This window comes from Falco biarmicus, chromosome 12 (assembly GCF_023638135.1).
Source record: "Falco biarmicus isolate bFalBia1 chromosome 12, bFalBia1.pri, whole genome shotgun sequence".
In the NCBI taxonomy this organism is placed as follows: Eukaryota; Metazoa; Chordata; class Aves; order Falconiformes; family Falconidae; genus Falco; species Falco biarmicus.
The window spans coordinates 1,323,605-1,349,754 of NC_079299.1; the positions used below are offsets into that span (position 1 = coordinate 1,323,605).

The 26,150-nt window shown below is 40.7% G+C and overlaps 1 protein-coding gene across 1 annotated transcript; it reads right to left on the reverse strand.

The window, feature by feature from the left end:
* Positions 1-8: 8 nt before the first annotated feature.
* Positions 9-25,991, reverse strand: DZANK1 (double zinc ribbon and ankyrin repeat domains 1). Its single transcript, XM_056356910.1, has 21 exons — positions 25,382-25,991; positions 24,557-24,681; positions 23,756-23,909; positions 22,260-22,377; positions 21,783-21,879; positions 20,902-21,026; positions 20,246-20,331; positions 19,444-19,561; positions 18,387-18,500; positions 16,466-16,558; positions 14,393-14,515; positions 11,972-12,136; positions 11,112-11,340; positions 7,626-7,729; positions 5,416-5,490; positions 4,391-4,487; positions 3,101-3,189; positions 1,809-1,889; positions 1,094-1,221; positions 562-636; positions 9-305 (listed from the first exon to the last, which is right to left on the reverse strand). Exons 2-21 carry the CDS (start codon positions 24,663-24,665, stop codon positions 140-142), a joined length of 2,346 nt encoding a protein of 781 aa, XP_056212885.1. The 5' UTR covers positions 24,666-24,681; positions 25,382-25,991; the 3' UTR covers positions 9-139.
* Positions 25,992-26,150: the final 159 nt, after the last annotated feature.

Sequence of the window (26,150 nt, forward strand, 5' to 3'; positions counted from 1 at the left end):
TTTGTACAAAATATTTTGGGGCCCAAGTTGATCGTACAGGGTTGTGAAGTCTGCAGACAGAACTGGGTGTGTGTGCTTAGGTGCTCCTAAACCCAAAGATCCCCCAGCTTCATCTTGCAGGGGGGAAAGGCAGTTGCAATCACACATTGATGAGACCAATGTTCCTGGGTTTCGTAAGTTTGTCCAACGGTCCCTGTCCAAGCTTACTTGCGAACAATGAAATAACTTCATTATTTCCAGCTGTAACAGCCAAATCGTATGCTGATTGCCCTTTTGCATTCTTCTTTTTTATACTTGCATTGCAGCTGGAAATAAAGAACAGATTGTTTTAAGCTACTTAAATTCATTCCAAGTTACTGGGATTAGTGAAGTGGCTCGTAGGTAAATGTTGGTACAGAGTAACTTCAAAATTTCTGGATGCCTCTTCTGGCAGAGACACAACTGTGAGGTAAGACCGCTGAGCCCTGGGCAGACTCTGGCCCTTCAGTATTGCCAGCTAGGTCTGTGCAAGCAGGCCGTGGGTGCCTGCTGCTGAGTTAGCGGCCCAGCTACAGTACTCACCGTAACAGGACTCTGATGCACTCCTCTCCCTCCGATCCAAGCAGAACTGCCTCGTGGAGAGCAGTGGTGTTGTGCCTGCACAGGAGGAATGAGTGAAGTACTTACTACCTAAGGAAACTGTCCTGGTACATGGAGAAGCGGTCTAGCAAATTAAACTGAGGAAAATGAAGAGGAGAATACAGAATACACTAGGAATCACAGTGTTGTTTGGTTTTTTTTTGGGGGGGGGGGTAGGCTTGAGTGTGGTTTATCGTATTAAGCTGAAGTGGATGAAGGAAGGAGTTGAATACAACAGCAGCTTTCTCAACAGAAATTATGATAAATCTTCAAAGCTGGCAACCGAAAGAAGGACCATGAACACTATTTGCTCAGTTGCATTTTTTGCATTTTTTAAATTTGACTTTGAAAGTTGCTCCTAGACTATAGATTTGTGGAGGAGGGGTGGGAGGTTAATCCTCAGTAAAATTGGAGCGTGAATGCTTTTTTGATAAAACTTCAAAAGACTTGAGGCAGAGAATCGGTGCTCACTTACGGTCCTGACTGCTGGTCAATGTCAGCACCTTTTTGCACGAGAAGGGAGATTGCTTCCACATGCTTGTTAAGGACAGCAACTGTGAGAGCAGGTCGGTCCTCAGCGCTGATACAGTTTGGGTCAGCTCCCTAGAAAGCACAGGAGAGGGAAGGTGAGCTGTTGAAAGCCATACAGATTCTTCAGCTTCCACTTGCTTTAATATTATGCCAATTTAAGTTGGCAAATGGACTTTATGCTCAAGACAGAAATGTTCAATTTGTGTGGTACTGTTTCTTCATGTTTCTTCTGAATACGTTATCTCCTAGCTCAAAGCCAGAGGAAGTGTATACAGCCAGGGCTGTCAAACTAGATCCCACAGTCAGGATGCACCTTACCATGCAGCAAAAAGGTAGAGGTTATGCTTGCTTTTGCTATAAAGAGGACTTGACTCTAAACTATAAAATTAATACATTTTTTTTCTGCATGGCCTTGACAAACCCAGAGGAGAATGCCTCACGCGCCCACCAAACAGAAATTTGGGGAGAACATATACAAATGTAAACTAGGATATTTCTTCTGTAAAATGCTCTTTCAACCTGAAGACAGTCAGTTGTATTGCAGACATTGCCTCTTAAGCATAAAGTTGAAGTCGCATAGCAGGCTCATATTTATACAGTAAATGGTCAAAGAGTTAGAAAGGTCGAAGAGTTAGAAGAAAGAACTTCAGTTAACTTACCTCACTGAGCAATTGTTCTACCAAGGTGATTCTTCCTTTCCCATGTGGACCCAGTTCATCCAGTAGTTGTCCAGATTCTGGCTGTGGAAACCGAAAACATTTCCGGTACCATTTCACATAGTGAAAACAGAAGTAGGTGGGCCATATTGCCCTTGAGTACTGGTGGAAAACGCACACAGTGGCGTGAATGCAGTGTAGCTGAGCCTCAGTGTTACTAATCCATAACCCTTTGGGAATGAGCAAGTGTTGGCTAACCCAGGCTAATAGCTCACTCTTGAGGTCTTGATTCAGCAAACATATCTGCAAATTATTAGCTTTACATCAATGCAGCTTTCCAGGGTTGTACAAAGATCTGCTCACCACAGTAAAATTCAACATGGGCACAAGTTCTTTGCTATTGGATTAAAGTTTGAAGCTTCCAGAACTTGTAGAAGTATTTTATTTTAAAAATTAGTATGTTTTGACTCACAGAAATTAGTTTACTAAATCTTGAAACAATAAACAAGCAAAAACCTAAAACCTTTTCCTTTTATTTCTTCCACCTACTTCCTCTCCCCTTCTGAAAGCCCAATCACTTCACCAAGTGTTTTTATGTCTGGACTCATATCACAAAGGTCTGTATTTTCTTCCACCTGTTGAGTTGGCTAAGTGATCCAAGTTTAGGTTAATGTACATTTCCCTTTTGAAATTTTCTATGCCATTACTGACAATCCATTCAGTACGCAGTGCTTCCAGGATATTTGGTCTCTAGTAGAAGTAAATCCTTGTTTTCTGCATTAAACTAGCCCTCAGTTCTGCTGACATCTCAGCTTGATGGGAAAATTCAGTTGATTTAAAAGTTTGTTGCATTGATCATCTTCTTCCGTCTAGTTCACAGTCTGTGCCAACAGTAGCTCTAGCACAGCCAAGGGTATGTCCTATGGAGTCAACCTAAGTAGCAAGGTCAAGGGAGGACAGTAATACCTCCATCTGATGTTGCTTCTGAGAAAAAATTATAACAAAATCAGTCTACAACATTCTTGAGGCCTAATGCTGTGTCAGTAAAGCAGAATAGGTCCAAAAATAAGAACAACAATCTAATTAAGCTCTTAGTAGGAACATGGTTTAATTATTTCCAGTTCTGCAATAAATGCCAGTTACCAATGTTCAGGTTTTATATTAAGTTGGACTTTTGACCCCTTCCCCCACCCCCAGTCACTATTAAAAACTTTCTGTTTTTACCCTTGGATGCCCTCCTTCCTGTTAGTGCTGTTCTATAGGTAGTTTTTCCTGTACTGGCAAAAGATACATACGGAGAGTTTATCTTCTTTTTCTGTAAGTGTTCTTGACTTTGTTCTCTTTATTTTGCCTCTCAAATGGAAAAGATTATAATCATCTTTGCCTACCAGAAAGGGAAACAAGTGTTAATTCAAAGCAAAGTCATATCCTAACAAGAACTTGGGGGAGAGATCTGGAAATAATTTATCCACAAATATATTATTTTGTGTTGAAATCAAAGCAATATTTATCAGTTTTCTACAAGAGAAAGTGATGAAACGTTTGTTGCAGATCAGACTGGTTTTAACAAAAGGTTACACTCAGGCAGTCTTAGAAATTTGCTGTTTTGAAATGAAGATTCAATGAAATGTGGAGTTTGGGGTGTTTGAGTCTTTTTGTTAATTAGCTGCAGCTATTCAACAGGCTTGACTCAGATTAATGAATTCTTTTGACCAAAAACCTTAAAATTTTCAATGCTGTTTGAACCCCAAATACCTAAGAACAAGACTAGAGGACCTTGAGTAGAAAAGTACATCCATTATTTTTAAGAGACATCATCTACCAATGTGCAGAAGGGTTGATAAGGAAATTACACAGCACATGGGGACCTTTAAAAGCTGGTGCTACTGGAGTGCCTGGAATCCCAATCCCATTATTGACACTTCAAAAAACCAGCTGCTGGTGCTGTGGCTACCTCTTGAAAGTCTCAGACTGGAAACACAAAGTGGATGAAACTTATATGTGAATTGAAGTATGTCAAATTACACTACAGGAATTTCTGAATTCTAGTGCTGACTTTACAACTAGTTGATTTAATGAAAACCTGAATCCAACAGGAGATGTCTAAAATGCTGAGCTAAAATTACTGAGACCAGTGGGAGAGACAAGCTAAGCATCCCTGAAAACTAGGTCTAGAATTAATGTATTTCATAGTTTCTTATCTTTGTCAAATGTGCCAAAGCTGAAGTCCCTGGCAGAACTCAAAAGTGCAGATAATATTGATGTTTAATGGCTCCTATTGTAAAAGAATATGAAGAGCATTTAACATTTTATTGCTATAATACAAACACTGCTATGAGCTGTGGCTGCAGTTTACTGGCCTCTTCAGCTGTCCTCTAGGGATGAAGTTTTTCTCAGAGTTGGTACACTGCTTAAATCTCAACTCAGTCACATTTTGAGACTTAAAGATAACTTAAGTAGGTGCAGAATGTGCTGATATATTAGTTTGCCTGTCTTGGTAGCACCTTCCAAGTGCTGCTTCTGTATTCTTGACTACTATATTTATGGTCCATTGTAAAGACGGGGTGTTGGGGGGGAAATCTCACCAAAACTAGTCTGGCTGCCATCCTGTCCATCTCTGACTTCTTTTACAGTATTCAGGTAATGATCGCTGAACTTCACTGGTTTATTATTATGAATATCCTGTAGAATCATCAAATGCAGGTAGTTAACAAGATTATCATGTAATGCTGTTACAGTCTTAGTAGCATAAAATGGTGTTGCATATGAAAAAATATGTAGGCTTTTAATATCACTGTCAAATTAGCATAAGTCAAATTATTATGTGTAATTGAACTCCAGTTTAAGGCAAAATAATGTAGCATCTTTTTCTAAACCTTGTGTTAGGTATTTGTTTTGATTTAAAAAAGAAAAAAAGTGACACAAATTCACTTAATGAAATTATGATTCTCATCCAAATGGAAGTGTTTCTACCACTTGAGAGATCTGATTAACTCCTCACTTGTGAAATGATGTGATATACCTTTTCAGGCACCACATGGCAAGGTAAGCTTGTTAAGATTCTACACAAGAGATAGTTTGAATTTTGGATCTATGAAATGGTAGATTTTCATCTTTGAAAAGCTGGAAATGGATATGTGGGTGGGTTTTGGAACATGGTCATTCTGAAAGTAGGGATTGTAAGTGTTTGAATATGGTTAACACGAGCTCTGGCAAATGTTATCTCCAAACTATTGAAAATGACTAAGCTTGTTTCTTAAGAGCACAATTTGCAGAGTGAAGAAAAGGAGGATCTAAGATTGAGAGCTAAGGTGTGCTAGAATCATCAAACAACATATAACAATAATGTTAATATTAGCAGCAAACTAATGAAATGCAAGATGATAGCAACATAACCATGAAGTCTGGCTTAATCAGATAAAGATACCTGTTCAGCCAGCTTCAACAGAAAAAGAAAGATTCCTTTCTCTGAAGTGATGAGTTAACACCCTCTGAACAAAATAATTTCTTGTTTAGACTTGAATTTAAAATATATCAGCTTTACACTGACTGGTCTAGCAACAGCTTTGTACTAGCTGCCTAAACAATGGGCCCCATCCTCCGAACTGACCTTGTTTACAGCAAGAGCGTAATTCAGTGTAATAGTGACCTCATAGTCGTCCTCACAGATGGTAGCAGAATTAATCTAGAGGGAAAGAGCAGCTGTTAGTATCTCTTACAAAAAGTACACAGAAATAGTTTTAGGAATAAGTCTTGCTGATGAGGTTTATTATGGAGCCCATACAGAAAATCACACGTGGCATTTGCCTACTTGTGGTATTGTTCCAGCACTTCCCACCTAACTAAGAAACAGGCAGGTGGTATTTTGAGTAACTGGAAATATAAGAACGACTGAAATGCCAGACGAATCCAAAAGATGTAATAATGCTACGTTTCATGAAAGTTCAGTCATTCTCCACCCAGATTTCACAGCTGCATGAAAGGCTGTGTTGTTCTTAGGACTCCCTGCTGCAGGAGGACCGGTTGCTGCTTTAGTTGTACCAGTCTGTAGGAGCACAGTCTGTAGTAAAATGTGGGCAATTTTCTGTATCAATTAATTGAGGCAGTACTTTTGGCAAGGAGACTAAGTTATACAAAAATGAGTGCACAGGGGATTACAAAGAAGTGGAATTAAGCTGACAAGGTTATATTGCAGCAGGTTGAGAATTTTGAGATAAGGTTGACTATATTTCTAATCCACGTGAAAACTGAAAAAGCAGCATTAAACCCAGAAAGTTTGCAACTCCTTTGAATCACTTCTGTTACTTTTGGGGGCAGTGGTTTCAAGACAATAGGATGACAAAAGGCCAAGAAGCAGCAGGAATAGCCTTCTCTAGGCAACTGAATATTTTTCAGGCATATCCTTTCGAACTCTCTAGCAAGGGAAGTAAGTTACCTCAGCTCCACCAAGCAGATATCTTTTATATTTACACTTGTACTACATATACTTACTATACTACTATACTTACATTTATACTTGTACTACAGCTTCTGAACTTATGGGTAGACCCAATAGGTCTCAGTGGGTATAGAATTCAGATGGAAAGTATCTGTTGGAGTGTCATACCTCCCACAAGTGTAATCTGCCAAACAACAATTACCCTTCTGACCCATAGTGTTCATGAATTTTTCTGTAGCTGTTTCTATGTGCTAAAACTGTTGGGTTTTTTCACTGGTGTGTCAGATCAGTCAAGACAGGCTAAGAAATAGTGAGCCTGAACTGTATCAAGGGTGTCTTCAGTCAGACACTGGGAAACAGCTTCCCAAGTAGTTAGGCCAGTTCAAGGAGTTCCCAGCCCTGCTTCTGCCTGCATCCAGCTGTGCACTGCCAGTCTACTTTTGCACTAGCACTGATGACCTTTTTCCCCCTCCAGACCTATTTTTAGCTTGGCTCCACAGGACGTCGCCACAAGCAGTTGCGCTGGCAGCACCTAGGAAGCAGCGTGAGGGGATGCAACCCCTTAACCCAGCAGGGCTGCCAAAGAAAGCAATACAGTACTGCAGCTCAACAGCAAGGATAATTGAGTGCAGAAATGGACTGCCTGGGGCAATTGTGAAATCTCCATTGTTGGTGAGTTTGAAAAGCTTCAAGACAAACATCTGTCAGACGCAGTTTAGGCAGAGTTGATCCTCCCTCAGGACAGGGACCAAATGATCTCTCAGTCATACCAGCCCTATCGTCTAGGACTGTTTGGGAAGAATCTCTGGTTCCCACCTTCTTGCTATCACCCCTTTAATCATTTCAGTGCAGTTTGGTGACATCCTGAAGACTACATCTCCAGTAAGAAGAGCAATACCCTGTTTCTGTAAAACTGGTATAGTTTATACTAGAAGCGGACTATATAGCCAAAGAGAATTGCTGCTATCTGCTGGTATAATCCAGCCCGGAGCAGAGGCAAGCGTATCAGCTAAATCCCATTTCTAGCAAGGCTTATTTAACTGACCAACTACATAGATGTCAGTAATCTCTTCTTTTTCTTGTTAGCCTGCTGTGGGATATTAGAAAAGCAGCTGAGGAAGGGCTTTCTTGCTTCTGTCACTTCTCTTATAGCTGTGAGGTGAGAGAAGAACAGAAACTGCCATAGGAAAGAAAGCAGAAAAGAAATCTTCAATAAAAGATTGAGTAAAGCATGGAACAGCAAAACAAGACAAATTACATACACAAACAGGTCAAGGTCTAAAGAAAAGGGAGACATCTATTTTTCCAGTGTCTATCTAGCAGCCACAATAATCTTTTCATAACATTCCATAGGAAGATACTGCTCACAAGCTCCTTCCTACCTTTCCCATTCGAGGTTCGCCAACCAGTGCTCTGAATTCAAGGTTGTTCTGAGCATAGCTTCTAAGGTGAGCACAGACATGATCCAGCTGTTTTCTCCAGTAGCCTTATAAGAGAGAGTTAAGCAGGAGAAAAATCTCTAAAACAGTGCTTAACATTTCTTCCAGTCATGATTGATAATTTAAAAGATAGCATATTTTCACTGAGACAGAAAAAAAAAATTCTTTAGAAAATTCATCTGATCAAGAAAATGAGAAGCAAGTTATACTCTATAAAAAGGTGATATAGTGTCTTATCCATAGGTCAAATTCATTCTTAGGGCACCTCTGTTCACAACAAAACCATGTCTCCGAATTGTCCTTGAGAATCAAAACTGCCTCCATGTGAAGAAGAATCTCACAATGTTCCAGATCATAATAATAAGAAAAAAAAAAAAAAGTACAATATTAAAACTAAGCAATTGTGCATTATTGAACTGATTTTTAGTTGATTTGAAATCACTGACAGGTAACAATAAGCCAAATCTGAAAACTGCAGACACAGTAATAGCATTCTGGTCTGTGTAAATTGTTCCTCAAATATATGCTTTTCAATTATACACAGCAGAGCATATTAAAAGCATAAGCATTCCTGCTCTTTTGCTTGTCAGGATCTCTGTGAGAGTCAGCATCCCTTTATGCTGGTACAGGGTGTGAAACACGAGGGGCTGAATGCACCTGGGTTAGAAACTCAAGCCATTTAGACTTTATGCAGCTCCTGTCCAAGTATTTACGAAGCAACATTCTGTTTTCATCAGAGAAAGAAACAAAAAGATTTGTTCTCATTCTTAAGTGATCGTTATCAGGATCTGGCCAATTTTGGTTTTGAGCATAGTTATGGAAAGTACCGAGTATGAATTAGTTTGTTTTAAATAAATTGTGTAGGCTTGGTAACTTCGTTTAACTTACACAATGAATTTACTCTGACCTTATCCTTCCCTTCATGTTAAGTGAAGCTCAAAAGAGTGAGAAGAAGCCAAGTCAGAAGAAAAGCGCTGCTCTGACTTTTACAAGAGAAGGCAAGTGCACAAGGATTTTTGTGCTTGGAGGACTCTTCCAAGATCAAACTGGTAGAAATTATGACAAAGTAAACCAGCAAATCTTATTTGTTAAGCAGCTTAAAAGGAATGTAAAAATAAATATATAACAATATAAATTGTTCCCTACCATGGTCTCACATGCAAAAACGAATACAAGTTGAAAACAGTAATTAAAAAATCCAAGCTAGACTACTACTTGGTGAGTGATCCCCCCAGAGAAGTCAGTATTATTTGCAATAAACTGGTTCATAACTAGCCTAAATCACAAGATTTTATATAAAAAAAAATAATCCAGATTGCCAGGAACATATTCTTGCATGTTTGATGTTTTATTATATCTAAAAGGATTTTTGGCAGCACTTATGGAATACTTGAATTCATGCTGTCAGTAGTTGATTACACCTCTATCACACTGATTTACTGTTTTTTACAGTAGAAAATGGGAGGCTTCTTTGTAAAGTTTACCTGGTAAATGACTTGACTCCTGTTCAAAACAGACTAAGAGTAGAACAAAAGAAGAAATACAGTATACATTGGAGGATTAGTGTTTTGGTACTAGTGTTATTTTCCCCTGTCCTAACTGGTTGGTTTTTTTTTTAATCTTCACAAAAGAATAGAAGGTTAGTTAATGGCTGATATGGTCAAGAAATAATTTTTTAAAAAACACCTTTATGTAACCACTTTTATTTAAAAACTTTAATATCAAATGTCTGATACTATTTGAATTGAAGAAATAATGGACATATTTGGTATATATAGACAAGATTTTCTTGAGTGATAGTGTATAGTCTTGTTGATACATGTAGTTTCATACAGCTCAGCATCAAGGAAAGGGAACAGCATGAAAGAGCTGCCTGTAACAGACATTTATTGATTTATAGAATGAAATATGTTCCTCAGTCCTTGGCAGAGTCTAATGGAGAATACATTACACAATGCAACTTCAACAAAGTTATCTCTGCTAAATGGATAAAAATTAACATAGTTCAAAAGCAGCCCAGAATTTCCTCCCAGCCTTTCCCAGTGAAAGGAGTTCTCACTCACAAGTCAAGAGCTGTATTTCTGATAGGGAAAGATGAACGTTTGGTGTTGCTTTTTTTTTTTTTCCTCAGCACTATTATGAGCCAATCCTTTATTACCTCTGATTAAATTAAGGTCCCTGACATGTTGAGTCAAGTGTTGTATTTCCTACAGTGATGTCTAAGAGAACACGCCACATTTCAGGGCAAGGGAGTAGTGAAACAGATTTCCCTAGTGATAATTTTAAAAATAAGAATGCATCATGTGGATATTTATATACCGAGTCAAACCAGGAATTTCTAACATTCATTAGCAACATTAGAAACTATTGTTTCTACCCAATAGATAAATTATTCTGATAATGGCCTGAGGGGTTGACCCTCTAGTTGTAGAAAAGAGCTAGAGATGGGAAAGCGGATCAAAAAAAGTAACTGCTCCTCCAAGCCATTTGATGCCGTAGTGATCTAAAATTAACTTACTCTCCGGACTGCACAGCTGAACTTCCCTGTGACATCAAAGACAATTTGCCAATTGGGCCACTTATTAGGTCCCTAATTAATACTGATGGACTGCCTTCGAGAGTTTGGGATCCAGAAAGCTGAAGCTGATGTTTTCCCATGATAGTAAAACTAAAACCTCTAAAAAATTGCAAACTTTTTAATGACAGCAAACAGTCAAGTGTTCCACAAAGAGCTAACTAATCAAACCAGGGACTATGAAACAAAGTCATCTGCAGTACTGACAGTAGTTTGCGCGTGGACAGTCTCTGCAGAGAGTGATGTAGATGTACTGATACCTTTGAGAGGCTGGAAGATGGGGCTGACAAGCTCTCAAGGTTTCTACTAACCCTATTTCTTGTAATCCTGTAAAGAATCCCTTTCTTTAGTTTCTTTTGCTTCTGAAACTTCTATAATTTATTCCATAACAGCACACCAAACAAGTTCCTCACATAGACAAGCCTCATTGTATGTTTTAAGAGCCCTGTGTCTCAGTTTTAACAATACCCGCAGCAGGTGCTATCGCAGATTTCCCTGAACATCACATGGCCAGCGGTGGGGAGGGCGCTGGGGGTGTGTGTGCTTCTTCAGTGGTTTCCAATTCCCCTGATCTTGTAGGATCTGAGGAAATCAATCTCCTAGCAAATTAGTAAGGCTGTACAGGGGTCAGTAACCAAAATTTTGATATTGCCGATAGCCTTTCTTTTAGCTGTTGATGGAGATCACTGGTTGAATTCTAAGGCATTTACAAGCCACTGGTGGGAAGACAGACTTGTAAAGATGTAAATCAGTCTCCTACTGATGGCACATTCCACAGACTATAATCTTTTCACGACAAAGCAAGGTTGTACATTGCAGCTTTGTTTAGAAAACATAAAATCAAAACTCCTAACCTTTTCCAGGACTAATGGCTGTCAGGAGAGGCTTATGATCACTCATCTTTTCCAGCTTTTCTTTTTCTGAAATCAGCTCGAGCTCCTTCTTTTCCAACAGTTTGCTAGATGGGTAAAAAAGTCCAATGGTTTGGGTTCCTTTGTCTTCTCTTTCTTTTAGTTCTGCTCTTGATTTGGGCAAGGAAAAAAAAAGAGGCTGCCAGGCAACTTGAGCTTGAAATTGTTTAGCCTGTGGAGGGAAAGGAAAAGTGTAAGTGATATAATCAGATATGATTAAATGGCTTACAAGCAGAAATTAACTAGAACACTATACAAGACTGTAAAGGAGTGAAAAAGCTAGCAGGAAGAATCATTAGCAATTCTGGATTTTAATTGCCAGTCTGTAACAATGATGCAACTTATCACAAATATTCAAGCAAAAGCAAAGCTCTTCATGGTTGCCAGCAGTATGACATATATGCTTTTGCAAGACAAAAGCTGGCCGTGATAAACATTACAGTCTTTCTTAAAACAAGAATTTTAAAAACATTACATGAACAAATACCTTGTATCAGCAGGACACAAATAATTCACATGCAACAAGATAAAAGGACTTAAAGAGCTAAGCCTTTTGAAAAGCTGATTGCTTCTCACTTTGCTATTTAGAGTAAGGCTGGATTAAGGCCTTTGGCTAAGGCCACCTTCAGCAGAAAGCAGTTCTCAGAATAAACATCTCCTCGGTTTTGCCCTCAGCATGCTCACAGACCACAACGTTATCTCTAAGAGGAAATGAATGGAGTTGTGCCGCTCTATACCTGCAGTGGACTAGGTTTTTAGCTGTTTCAATATTTTTGTAATACTTTGTAATACATGTGTTTTACCTTAGAAAAACCCGGTGTGTCCCCAGCATCCACGAGACTGCCTCTCTGAGAACCTGCCCTTGATGGGGGCTCTATGTAAATGCCACAGGACCCACAGAAGCGAGCATATGGATGGTTGCTCGTACCACACTTGAAACAAGTAAAGTAGGACGGAGGCGGTCCAGGCTGGAAAGTTCAGTACAGAAAACATATGAGGCATAGGTTCAGGAATGATAAAAGCAGTGGCATGAATTAAAAAAAGGAAGTAAACTAGTGCTACCTAAAGCTACTAGATTAGAAATACTAACCAGGATATCAGATTGTTAACACACTGGCAGTTGCAAGACAGTAAATCTTCAGACATCTCAGCACTTTTTCAGTGAAGGCAAACACTTTTCAGACAGATCTAGCTTTATGGTATGTTATTTTTTTAATGTATACTTTCAGAAACACTTATTTTCTTTGGCAAAGCCCTGTAATTACTAGTCTGGTGCTCTGACACTGAGTATTGACTGCAGTTCTTTCCAGTTTAATTCTAACAGCACCCCCACCCCCGCAAGTCCCCTGGTACAGTACAGCACCAATAATTAAGTATGCATATAGAGGACTGTTTCAAATTTTATGTGAGCTCAGCTCACAGAAAAAAAACAAACAAAACCAATTCTCCTTGAGTGTGATCTTAGATTGAAAAACTATACCTATAAAAATATATGTCAGGGAAAATTGTTTACCCTGACTGTACCACTCAAAAGCTCTACTGAGCAGCAGTGAAGTACTTGTCTTTACTGAAATTATTGAGGCCTTCAGCCAAAAAAAATTGCATGCATCATCTCATCTCTGGTAATTGTCTGTATAGGTGATCATAGCCCAGAGCAGATATGGGAAAACTTGCATTAGATAAGCCTATACTTTAACCTTTGATGGATATGTTACTTTGGCAGAGTATACGGCTATTGCATCTCATCTGATGCTTATTGACCCATGGTAATTTGTTTAAATCTCTAAACCCTTAAGTCACTGACCGATGTGGGATCAGGATGTCATCTAAGCCTTTCATTTTTCTTTACATAATCCTACGTGCTCTAAGCAAGTATTTTGATAATAATCATAGCTCATAGAATTGTTTAGGTCGGAAAAGACCTTTAAGATCATCGAGTCCAACCCTTAACCCAGCACTGCCAAGCCCAGCACTAAGCCATGTCCCTGAGCACCACATCTACACATCTTTTAAATCCCCCCAGGGATGGTGACTCAACCACCTCCCTGGGCAGCCTGTTCCAGGGTTTGACAATCCTTTCAGTGAAGAATTTTTAACTAACATCCAATCTAAACCTCCCTTGGCACAGCTTGAGACCATTTCCTCTTGTCCTGTTGCTTGTTATTTGGGAGGGGAGACCGATCCCCCCCTGCCCACAGCCCCTGTCAGGCAGTTGCAGAGAGGGATCAGGTCCCCCCTGAGCCCCCCCACTCTCCAGGCTGACCCCTCCAGCGCCCTCAGCCGCTCCTCATAGTGCTTGTTCTCTAGAACCTTCACCAGCTCTGCTGCCTTTCTCTGGACACGCTCCAGCCCCTCCGTGTCCCTCTCGAGCTGAGGGGCCCAGAACTGAACCCAGGATCCGAGGTGCAGCATCACCGGTGCCCAGCGCAGGGGGACGGTCACTGCCCCGGCCCTGCTGGCCACACTGTTTCTGACACAAGCCAGGGTGCTGCTGGCCCCCTCGGCCACCCAGGCACACGGGGGGCTCATGCCCAGCCGGCCCAGCCAGCCCCCCCGGCCGCTTCCCCCGGGCAGCTCCCCAGCCCCCTGCCCCCCGCCCGCAGCTCCTGGGGCTGGTGTGACCCACGGGCAGGGCCCGGCTCCGAGCTGGGGCGACCCTCACACCAGTGGCCTCGGCCCCTGGGCCCAGCCCCCCCTGCAGAGCCCCCTGCCCCCCGGCAGGGCAGCACTGTCCCCAGCCTGGTGCCACCTGCCACTGACTGAGGGAGCGCTCCATCCCCTCGCCCCGAGCATCGACACCGACATTAACCAGGGCTGGCCCCAGCACGGAGCCCGGGGGACACCACCTGTGACTGGTTGCAAACTGGAGTTAAATCCATTTCCCACCACCCTTTGGGCCTGGCCACCCAGCCAGCTTTTTACCCAGCAAAGAGTGTGCCCATCCCAGCCACGAGCAGCCGGTTCCCCCAGGAGATGCTCTGGGAGATGGTGTCCAAGGCTTTACTGAAGTCTAAGTAGACGCCATCCACAGCCCTTCCCACATCCACTAGGTGGGTCATCTTGTCATAGAAGATCAGGTTCTTCAAGCAGGACCTGCCTTTCCTAAACCCATATAACATGCTGTGTACTAACGGAGAAGAGTTTTGCAAAGAGAAGTTTGAAATTGCTGCAGGTCACAGATGAGTAAAACCAGATTTGTCAACACAAACAGCAAAAGCACGTGCCTTGGCTCCACACCAGTCACAGAAACGGGCATCACATCGGTTAATGCGGCTGCATTTTGAGCACGAAACTGTCTTCCTTTGCTGGCTGTGGTAAGGTGGGGGAGTGTCTCCTGCAAACCTGGGCTAATAAAATAAAACAAGCATTAGGGAGAAAATACTTTTTATGAGGAAAAGTTCACAAACCAAATAAAGGGAAAGAGGAAAGCAAGCCACATGGACAACATAAAGTCATATTCAGCCTAAAAGAATTACTTTAACTTAGAATAAGCAACAGACTGACTTGGATCGAACCTGTAATTTTTTTCATTACAAAACCACAGTAAAATGTGTCATTAATTAATTTTAAAATATTTTTACCAGAACTAGAGGAACAAAAAATTTATTCCCTTATCAATGGTGTCCTTTTACACTGCGTATTAATTAACATGGCCCATATATAAATACACTTCAAGCTAAGGGGGAGGTTTCTCTGCTGATAAACTTATATTTTCAAATCCAAAGCACAACAGCTATTTTGATTTGTACCTTTCTTTGTAGTAGTATGGCAGGAAGAATGTATTCAGACAACAAATTTTCTTCCAGTTCAGTATTTGCTACAAAAATATTTTTTCCCATTTTTTTACCTCTTACAAGTTATATATTACCTAGCTTTCCTACTAACATTAACTTATATGGGTGTATGCAAAAGAAAACAGATATTTTTTCAGCTGAAACTTCTAGTGGTTGAGTATAGATCCTAGTTAGGACAAATAGGTCTTAAAAATGTTTTGCTGTGTTTGGCCTCAGGGCTTATGCAGGAACAGAACCCAAGGAAAATTATTTTGATTACAGACACCACAACAGCACATAAGCAAACACAAAATAGACCTATTTTCATCTGTGGCTGGCACTGCAGCTTGAATGATGCATTTGGGCGTTTGTTTGGAAGACAAAATTACAAAAGCACAAGTCCAAATATGTTCTAAACCAAAATTATTTAATAAGCATCAATAGTAATATCAGCATTATTACTAATTACTAAATATTCAGGAATTACTATTGTCTATCACTAATTAATCACTATTATTAGTAATTTTTCTGTTTACTATTAATAATTCTTACTTTCTAACTTTCTCTGTTAGCTACTACGGGTGTCACCATTCAAGTCATATGCCTAACTACGTATGCGGCTACATACTAATACCTACATTTAGTAAGGCAGCTAAATGTATGATTATCTTAGGTAAGAACAGATTCTTACTGAAATTAACTTTGAAATGACACCTCAGTGTCTATACAAGAGACCTTTGCCTCTAGCTACCAACAGTTTTAGAAGTCAGGATGTTGCCATTATAATCAGATTTTAACTTGCAAATCATTATTATTCTCTCATTTCTGTATTTATCACAACCTGGAGAAGTGAAATACCATCTGGTTTTCATACAAGACTTTTCAGAAGTGAAAGGAAAATTCTTCTAAGGAACTAAATGAGCAAGCTAAATGGGGAGTTGAAACAGACAGCAATTTTAGGGGGAACATTTATTGTTGCTTTTCTCATCCCTGGGCAGAGCCACAGCCAAATACAAGTATAGCAGCTGTATGCACATAGGGGAAGCAGCAAATGGAGATAAGAAAAATAAGGTAAAAATAAAGTCTTTTTTAACCTTATTTTTCTTATCTCCATTTGCTCATGATATTTTCTTCTCTCCACTATTACTAAATAATTGAATCAACGAGAATGATCTTCCTGATGTATATACTCAAGTTTTCTGTTGCAATAGGAAACAATCTGAACACAAACAAGACTCCCTTGGAGTCAAGCCTACCCGCTTTCTAAGAGCCTTCTGAGTTTTCATAATGGCATTTGCAATCCTGACTTCCATAGGAGAAGCTTGAAGGTATACAAAACATTTATTTTTAGCTAGACTTTTGTGATGGCAAATCTGTGGGAGTACTGGGCTTGAATATGGCACGAGGGAGGGAATCTCAGCTTTTGCAGCATAGGGACACAGGGATATGACTTGTTTCCCAGAGAAAAAGAATGTTATGCTTTGATTTGATTAACCCTAGTGTGATTGAAGCAAGAAGCCTTACCGTCTGTATTTCAGGCAGTTTGCTTTCACAAGTCACACAGTATTTATGGTGAAGAGGATTTCCTGTGCCACACACCTGACAAATTACTTTGCCCTTTTAAACAGAGAAAGAATATATTTCACATAGTATTTGAAAACTGTGAACTTGATCTTACAAAATGCTGTGCTTATTCAGCCCTGCAGACAGAAGAGATCCTTCAAGTTTGTGCTGTGGGCTCCAGACTTTAGTTAGGCCATATTGCCTATGTATCTTGGTGACAATTTTTGTTATATTATGGTACAGTTCCCTCAGGAACTCCAGCATCAATACCTCCAGTATATATTGTTGTCAGGTTCCTCAATCACTGCACTCACACTAAACAGATAGCCCAGTATCTGCAAGGATAATAATGATAATAATAAACCGTGAGGGTGCCCTAAAAGTCCTTAACACAGTCACCACTAACAAGCAAGTTTCCACCAGAGCTAAGAAAAATGAGTCTAATATTTTGATTCTTGCCACCAAATAGTTCAGGTCTGCCTTTGCACCTACATCAGGGCTGCCATAAAACACTAAATCTGCACCAATGTCTATAATCTGCTTCGACACCAAGCTGGTAACTGTCTCAGATTATGCATCTCCGTTGTTACCTGATAGTCTTCAGCCAGAAATTTCCATTCAGCATCCATCTCTTTCCGAAACTGTTCCCTTGCAATTATCACAGCATCACAGAATGACTGAGGTTGGAAGGGCCCTCTGGAGGTCACCTGGTCCAGCCCTTCTGCTCAAGCAGAGTCACTTTGAGCAGGTTGCCCAGGACCATGTCAAGATGCTTTTGAATATCTCTAAGGATGGAGAATCTACAACCCCTCTGGGCAACCTGTGCAGGTGCTCCGTCACCCTCACAGTACAAAAATGTTTCCTGATGTTCAGATGGAACCTCCAGTGTTTCAGTTTGTGCCGGTTGCCTCTGGTCCTGTCACTGGGCACCACCAAAAGAGCCTGGCTCTGTGTTCTTTGCACCCTCCCTTCAGGTATTTATATACGTTGATGAGATCATCTCTGAACGTTCTTTTCTGTATGCTAAACAGTCCCAGCTCTCTCAGTCTTTCCTCCAGATGTTTAACGTTCCCTATTATCCTCATCACCCAAGATCCTCTGCTTGTCAGCCCTGTCCATCACTCCCTCACAGGGCTGCTCTTAACCCTTCCTCCCCTGTCATTTCTACTTCAAAGCCCTCCTTACTAGCCCAGCGCTCCTGTGAGGTGGATCCCATCTCGCCTAAGGAAATGTTGAACCTCTAACAGGGTCCCACCATCACAGAAACCAAAACCTTGCTGCAGACACCAGCTCTGCAACCAATAGTGGATGTGCAGCATCAGTCCTCACCTCCTCACACCCTTTCCCCTGACTGGGAGGATCAAGGAGGGCCCTTACTCCCTGGGTAGGGAGTATTTTGTAGGGCAAATGTTGTCTAGTTAAGACCACCAGCACTTTTGGATCACTGACTAAGACTGTGCCGTAACGTTTTGGGCACACACCCACTGCCCCAGTCCTGCCAGCTCATCTGTGCAAAGCACATACAATCAAGTGAGGAAAGCAGAGTGATGAAGAAGTATTTCATAGACTTCAAATGTTTAGTAATATTAAGGCCATAAATCACAAAATCATAGAGTATCTCTCTACTGAACACAAGTGCATGCATTCCTGTCATTTATACTGCTACATCATGTGCTTTTCAGCAGACCTTTCTGAGCTTATGAGGTTTACCTTTAATGATTATTTCTAGTCAAGGTGTTTTTAAATCCTACTAACTCTTAAAGCTGTCATAATGTAATTATACAAACCCAAGTTGGATCAAAGTATTTGCAATGAACTCATCTGTTAGAAAAATGCATGCCAGGAGGTAAATCGCTATTTTGTCATGTTTATTCTCAATTACCTTTATGCAGATGTTGGTTTGGGGCTGCAGCTGTGGAGCTATTGGTGCCTCACATACAATGCAAGTGGGTGTATTCATCGGCACAAGATGTCTGCATTCAAGACATGGGGCCATCTGAATAAAAAAACCCATGACAGCATGTTAAGGGCCATAATGAGATCCTTAAGGTTATCATCAGATTCTCAGTATTTTCCTGGTTGGATTCTACATCAGCGGCAAAGCCACTGGAAACACAGCAACTGACAGCAACAGATACTGATACTGATCCTTAAAGGTCAAAGGCTATTGAGAAAATATGAAGACAACTGGGAAGAGAATGCTTTACTGACTACTAAAAATATGCCAGAAAGTTACCAAGTTAACTTTCAGTAAGATTAATACGCTACTATAAAATGCGTGCAGGTAGTTGAAATCCTCATAACTATGAACCTAATCTAAAAAGGTGGTGAATATTCTCAGTCACCACTTGAAACTACAGCATTGCCCCAGACAAGACATCTTTTTAATGACAGAGGAAAAAAATGCACCATTGACTTGTTAGATCAGGTAGAAAAGACAGTTAACAGGCATCACTGTAAAAATTTGGTGCTCTTACATATGCCCACACATGCCACCGTTTAAGGTTTCAAGCATACTAGATGGATCTTCTACAGCTATGCCACAAGCACTAGTTACTAACTAACTAACTGCACTAGTTAGCTCTGGAATAAGATGCATATACAGGTGCTGAAGATGCAGTGGGTGTTGTTGCAGGATGAGGAGGAACCCAAATTTGGTAATGCTTCCTGACACAGGCAAATAAAACACAATTTACTTTTTCATTGTTATCCTTATATATGGTAAGCAACTGAAGCAATCTATGGTTAATTTTGCCCATCATTTAAGAATTACATCAGATCCACTGCTAAAGCTACTGAACAAAATAAAACAACCAGAACAGAACTTCCCAAATGAAAGAGTGATTAAATAATGGTTTTGCCAGCATAGAATGTGTAATTTGCTGAAGAAGTTGTTTTCTCCAAAGATAATTTGTTGATTGGTAAGAGGTTTTGCTGACCTGTGCTCCTTCAGGGGGTGGGAAGCGATGTACTGGCACAGGTGGGACAGGAGATCCACATTCCTGACAGAAGTGAGCCAAGGGGTCAGACAGGCGAGGTGCAGAACAGTGTGCGCATCTGAAAATAACAGCTAGCTGGCTGAGCTTGTTTTGGTATTGCACTGCTACATAATAATGAATAACCTGGAACTCGATGAGACAGGACTTAGGCCACTGATTTCTCAGTTGTGGTTTCCAAGCTGTGGTGGTCCACATCCGCAGCCCTAGCATCCATGATATGAGGTTCTGAATTCTAAACAGCTCTGCAATGCAGAAAGCTCTCTGGCTGCTACAGAGTTTCATACTTTCTTCCTCACTGTGTGAGGTAAAATCTTCTGACACACAATCTGTGTCAGGCCTCACTGCTGCACCATGGGGAGCCACTGATGTAGAACACATAAGCCTTTCAATACTGATAAGCAGCAAGGTTCTGTGAGACTACTCCAGTGAACAGTTTTCACCTACTGCAGTGAGAGGTGTACTCCAATTTGAAAAGACAGCTTTTCCTCTGCTCCTACAGGTATTAGGAATTTTTTTTAAGGATGGTAAGATAGTTGATAACTGTGTACAGTGAAATACAAATAAAACTATAAATAACAGAAAGAATTTTCAAAGACCTACCTAGATCATATTCTCCAGTTATGAGCCAGTGTCTGTCTTCACTTTCCTCATTTTTATAGTCCCACAACATTATCAACTTAGTTGCAAAAGGCGATTGCTCAGTTACTTTCCAAGGACAAATATGTTAAAAGAAGTCGCTTACTTGAGAAAATCTGTTTCCCTCTGGATCCTTGATGCCTGTGTGCTTGCTAAGCTTTTCCGGCTAGTCACTGCAGAAGAACTAGCAAACTGAAATAAAGGTAATTCTTTAGCCTTAGAAAGTGAGTATTTGCAAAATGCATTTATATATATGCTACTCTTATGATTAGCAAAATCAGCTGAAGATGGTATTTGAGACAAACTGCACTGAAATGCATTGTTTTAAGGAATATTTACTACACTTGATTCCCCCACTAGCTGCATCAAGGACCCACAGCTTCTTCCAACAATGTCTCGCTATTTACTTCCAAGACAGCATTACTGAATTATTAAGTTTTAAATATCAACTTGCCAACATATAGCAATAAATATTTGCTAATTGCAGATTCAGTAATGTATTAAAAGAAAATTAGTAGGAATGCAGGCATTGTTAATTTGCATTTCCTGGTTTTGTTGTTACTGATAACTATGCACTGCTTTGGGCATTCCTATTCTAGTCTGTCATTACCAGTAGATTTAAATTAACTGTATAATACAGCCAAAGGCACTGATTTCTGAAAGATTATATAAGAATGATCATAAATCTTCACCTTTTTATTTTTTTAGAGCTCAGTTGTGATGACAGCCTTTTACAGTGTTCTTCAACACCCCTTTGCTTACCTGTAACGACTCTGTTGGTAGTGCTGAGATGGATTCCTCTCCGTACTCTGTTGTTTCCAAATGACTGTCAAGGAGCTGTTGTTCTTGCAGGGACCTGTGAGCAGCCTTTCTTTCTGTTTCCCAGTCTGAAATTACAATCCTGTTATTCCACTGTCATTCACTCCATGCAGTTAATGTATATCTTAACGTGAATATTACACAGTCTCGCTTTAAATTCCAATAGCTAAGTGTATTTAAACATGTGTTTGACATCCATATTTTGGGTTCAAATAAACTGCGTGGAATTACAGGAAATTACACTAGAAGAAACATCACTCCTCTCTGAAAGCGCTTACTTTTGTATTTTTCTCTATTTGTGGTTTTCTTCCATCCTGCTCAACAACCCCCAGCTCCTAAGACTAAATTAATGTCTAAACATTAATACAATTCCCTCTTCTTAAAACAGTCCCATTGCCGTTACCATGGAATAACAGGCTTTATCTATAGAGAAAATCTGGGTCAAGCTTTCATTTGTGCTTTGTGTATTTATTTTGGAATCTTACTGCACAAAAACATCAGTAAAGCACTCCATAAAGGACTTGCAATCCATCAGTTTAAAAGCATTTTCTGGCACAAAGGGAAATACAGACTGGGCCTTGTTATGTTGCTGAGAAATTAATGACATTTTAGTATGTTTAAAGGGGTAATGTGAAATGTATGGAAAGTAATTTTTGTTCTCTATTTGCCATGTTGAGCAATCGAATTTGGAATTACCAGAGGATTTTCTGTCTTCTAAGATGGTTTAAAAATTACCCACATTTTATCAGTCATACAAGAAGAAAACTTTACAGTATTTTCAGCTAAGACAGAACTCTATTTCAGTTTTATGAAGTAAAGTATACCTTGAAAATCTTGGGGTGCTTCACTCCAGGCAGGCTTGATTTCCACATGCACTCCATTCTTCTTTGGTTTTGTGGTAAACATTCCAGCTTCCCTCTCCTAAAAAGTAATTCTATTTGTATTCCAAATGAAATTCTTGATTTTGCTCTAATCCTCTCTTGCTATGGTTATTTGTTAAGATTTTTAAAGTACATGTTTAAGGTATTTATCTTCGATGCAAGCATTTGAGTATCTTAAATTATAAATGTATTTCTAAAATGTTTGTCCTGAATTGGTCATAGAAGACCAGCGGAAACAAGAAATAAAAATTGTGTCCCCTTGAAATTTTAATATTACAAAAAGGACCAAGGCAGCAAATATGGGCAAACAGAGAAAATAAAATATCTTAGAAGTATAGGCAGTCCAAGTTTATTCTCTAAGTAATATCATGCATAGAACATTTCATATTCACACAAGAGGTTACAAGTGTTAAAACTTACCTTTGTGGCGCTATCTTTTAGGAAATTCTTGTCATTGTCTTCAACAGAGTAAAGGATGTTTGGTTGCTTGTACTCTACCAGAAACACCTTTGTTACAACTGTACTTTCCCTGCAGTCCCTGAAAATCAACGTTCACAAAGCTATACATGTGCCACAAACCCATGTGCAGCAACAAGTAAATCACTAATGGACATGGCTCTTTTGCTGGAACATCTCTTCCAAGCTTGCAAGTCATTATTACAGTTGATAAGTATAATCCTGGGCAGCACTCTCAGGAACTACTGCTTTGGTTTGGTTTGGTTTGTTTTTTTCAAGTTTAAAATATGCATGATAAGAAGTTACCAATAAAATAATGAGATACTTTGATCCCTCAACAACTTTTACATGTAAAACTCTTAATACTCCCGTGTCTGCTTTCTGGAGTAACTAGTGTTTGCCAGCGTTGCAGAAAATAGAGGAAAGCGGGACTTTTCTTCCATTCATAATACCATATTCCTTTTCCTAGTCAAACAGTGGTTAGCATGCTGTTTATTTGACAAAAAAACCTGTCTCTACTCTTTATTAAAATACAGCAGTAACATTGAATTTGCTGTAAATGTCCAAACTATGCACTTGGGATTTATTGTCATTCTAGAGCATCTATTTAGCACACCTGAAAACATCTTAATAAAAAAACGTACTGGAAACAACTGTTAATCTAGGTAGCGGTATCAGAAAACATATATAGGCCCAGGTTTTGCATGTCCCTGCACAGGGAATATAATGGTGTTACATTCCAGAGTGGGCACAAGCAAAGGCTACCTGTAGGTACTAATAGCAGGGAACAGCAAGCCCAGATCCCCAGCTGGAGTGGAAGTTTCTGCTCCCTTGGAAATAAAAAACAATGCAACAGGGTACAGACAGAGAGTTTATGTGTCCTCTCTCTGTCTCTAAGCATGAAGTTAGTTTGGAGAAAGTCAGTTGTTGTGCAGCAAAATCCAGTTTTCTTTCTGTGTATTGTATTTTTACTTTACTCTTGCTCATACAACATTGTACTTAAGCTGTGAGATTTAGCATTTTGTGCTAGAAACTAAGCAAATTCCTGGGAAGACCTGCTTCTGTAAATCTGCTGAATTTATTGCAGTGGGATGACCCCAGAAAACAACATACCAGTTCCTCTGGCACTTCTGATGATAACGCTCAAAAGGACGAGCTCTAAGTATAATGTATTTTACTAGTTTCTCACCCACAGCCTCTGCAGATCATTGGCCTACATCCACAGCCCAGGAAATAAACATCTGGGAGCTAAGCCAACCTCACAAACACTTAATGGATAAAAAGTGCTAGGAGAAAGTGAAGCCAATGCAACCCATGAAGATCACTTGATTGCAACCTGGCAGGGGCAAGGGGTGTCTCTCATTTGTGAGGTATGGAGTGCTTTAAACAACAGGGCTCCAAGCCATCACAGGGATATCTGTGCCTTGCCAAAATACAACTGAAATAAACAGGATCCTTACTTTGTAACTGCCAGTGCCTTGACCATTACTTTCCCAACCGGTAACGTGATAGGACCCTTATATTTAAAAGTGTTATGCTCTCCATAGCCAGGTTTCCTAATGAGTTCTGGTTTACTTCCATCTAAAGTGTAATAAATAGAGACCTCAGGTGTATCTGAAAGACACAGAGGAAGTAATTAGGCAAACTGTATTCAACCTGTGAAAAACGAGCTCTGCACCTCAAAGTACTCACTACTGTGCTTGATTCTTCTCACATAAACAAAACAAAGCAGTTCCATAAATGACTGTTTGGGGCCAAAACTGTTTCTTCCATGAAAAATTAATTACCAACAAATTCAATTTCATTATAAGCAATATTCCTCTTCGTAAAGTAGCTGTGAAATATTTTTGTAGGAAAACACTGAAATAGGTTGTGCATTCTAATGACAGAAAAGGTATTTTCTCCCACAGTGAAAGGTGACATTTCAAAACTTGCAAGGCAAACCTTTGGGGTGAGCCCGGCACATGATACTTGCAAGCATTGTTTTTGCAGTCAAAGCAAAATGCAACAGCTTAAGAGCTTGATCTTGGAAGCAATTCAGACTACTAATTGCAGACATATAAGTCAATAATATTTTTTGAATGCATAAAATTAAGTGCAAGTATATTTGGTATATCAAAACACGTTAGTTGTATAAATTTCTTAATGAAATTTGCACTCATGAAAATCCTAATTAAAAGCAAACAAAAGTATAGAGGCTAAAAGTTTCAGAGAAATGCGTAAGAGAAGGTTTTACATAGAGTCAAAGCTCTTATTCATACCTGATTTTATTTCTACAGGAGTATTTGTGTCTATTTCATGTTTAGACTTCCCTGGAAGAGGGATTCGAAGTGGTATGACCTGAGGAACTGAGACAGAGCCAGCTGTCATTTTTCTCCGCAGTGATCTTTAAAAAAGAAAAACAAAAAGGCAGCCAATAACTTTTCTAAACAGAAGAATGCATCAAGATATTATTTTTTTTAATGTGATCCCTTGTCTTCGTTTCTCTTAAAAGAGAGAACACCAGTTTCTTTAAACTATTAGTTCTCAATATTTGCACAATTTTCACACTGAAAAGGAGGAGGATCCCAACAACCACCACACTTCTGACTTATCCTCCTGTTTCAGAACTGTGGACAAAGCTCGAGATGAGCACTGCCGCTTTCATTTCAGTTTGGCCTTCCTTGCTCAAGTCTGGTTTCCATGTGCTCAAGTGGAACAGCTTTAGCAACACACGTCAGTGATAGAAGGCAGGAGTGAGTAACAGTGAAGCATCTCTGCTCTCATCACGGCAGGCGTGGAACCAGCCTCTTGTTTCACTGTGGCCAGCTGAACATGTACAAGCTGTCCTGAAAAGGGCTGAAGCAAGACAGCTATTGCTTAAGCTTATCTCTGCTATCAGATGTGTTAAGAATGTACCTTACAGGTGCCAAACATGATTTCTCAGAATTTACGTAGTCATCATCATGTCACACAATTCAAGAATGAAAAACTGCGTTTGGGTGCAATAACATTTTATAATACAAAACTGTACCCCAGATCTTGGGAATTGATACTCAGGGCCAGGAACCATGTCTAGACTAGAAGCATTTGGTTTTGTAACCAACCCTTCAATCCTCCAGAAGCGTCTCTGAGGCTGCTCGTCAAGGCAGACAGTAATGAATCAGCACAGGAGGTGTGCGTTAGTCCATGCTCTCGCTGGGGCTGTGCTGAGGTAAGCCACGCTGCTGCCTGCAGCTGCCCATCTCCTTGCCTGGGCCGCACGAAGCAGCGGTTGAGTGGCACAGGAGACGCAACGACGGTGGATCACATCTTCACCTGACGCGATGAAGCAGAGAGTACTTTTCCTCAGGGATCCGCCCGTTCTTGGCACACCTGGATCAAAATCACAGTGCCCTGTTTCAGCCCTCTGGAGCCCGGTACTGGCGGCACATGTGTGCCAGTGGGCTCCATCCCTGCCTGGCTGGCCCCTGCCCCACCGCCCTGCCCGCCCGCACCGCCCCCTCAGCACCCCGTCAGCACCCGCTCCCACAGCCCTGCTTGCACACTTGATCCCTGCTGCTGAGGCTCTTGCCGATCCCGCTCGATCCCTGCTGCTGAGGCTCTTGCCCATCCCGCTCGATCCCTGCTGCTGAGGCCCTTGCCCATCCCACTCGATCCCTGCTGCTGAGGCCTTTGCCCACCCCACTCGATCCCACCCCAGTCGATCCCTGCTATAGAGTCCACCCCGCTCGATCCCAGGACCCCCCACCTCGATCCCAGCCGCCCCCCTGGATCCCCTCTCGGTCCAACGCCCCCCGCCCCCCCGTTACCACAGACGCCGCGCGCCCGGCCGCGCCCCCCCCTCCCCCGGCCCCCGCAGCGCGGCCGCCCATT

Bases quoted from the DNA above. Each gene is read 5' to 3' on its own strand.
- DZANK1 (XM_056356910.1), bottom strand. From the start codon at position 24,665: ATGACAGCTGGCTCTGTCTCAGTTCCTCAGGTCATACCACTTCGAATC. The intron at 20,332-20,901 runs GTAAGCAAAGGG...CCTTTATTTCAG, and splicing joins TACCAACAGAGTCGTTACAG to TTTGCTAGTTCTTCTGCAGT. The intron at 18,501-19,443 runs GTCAGCAAAACC...TTTTTTATTCAG, and splicing joins CACCCCCTGAAGGAGCACAG to ATGGCCCCATGTCTTGAATG.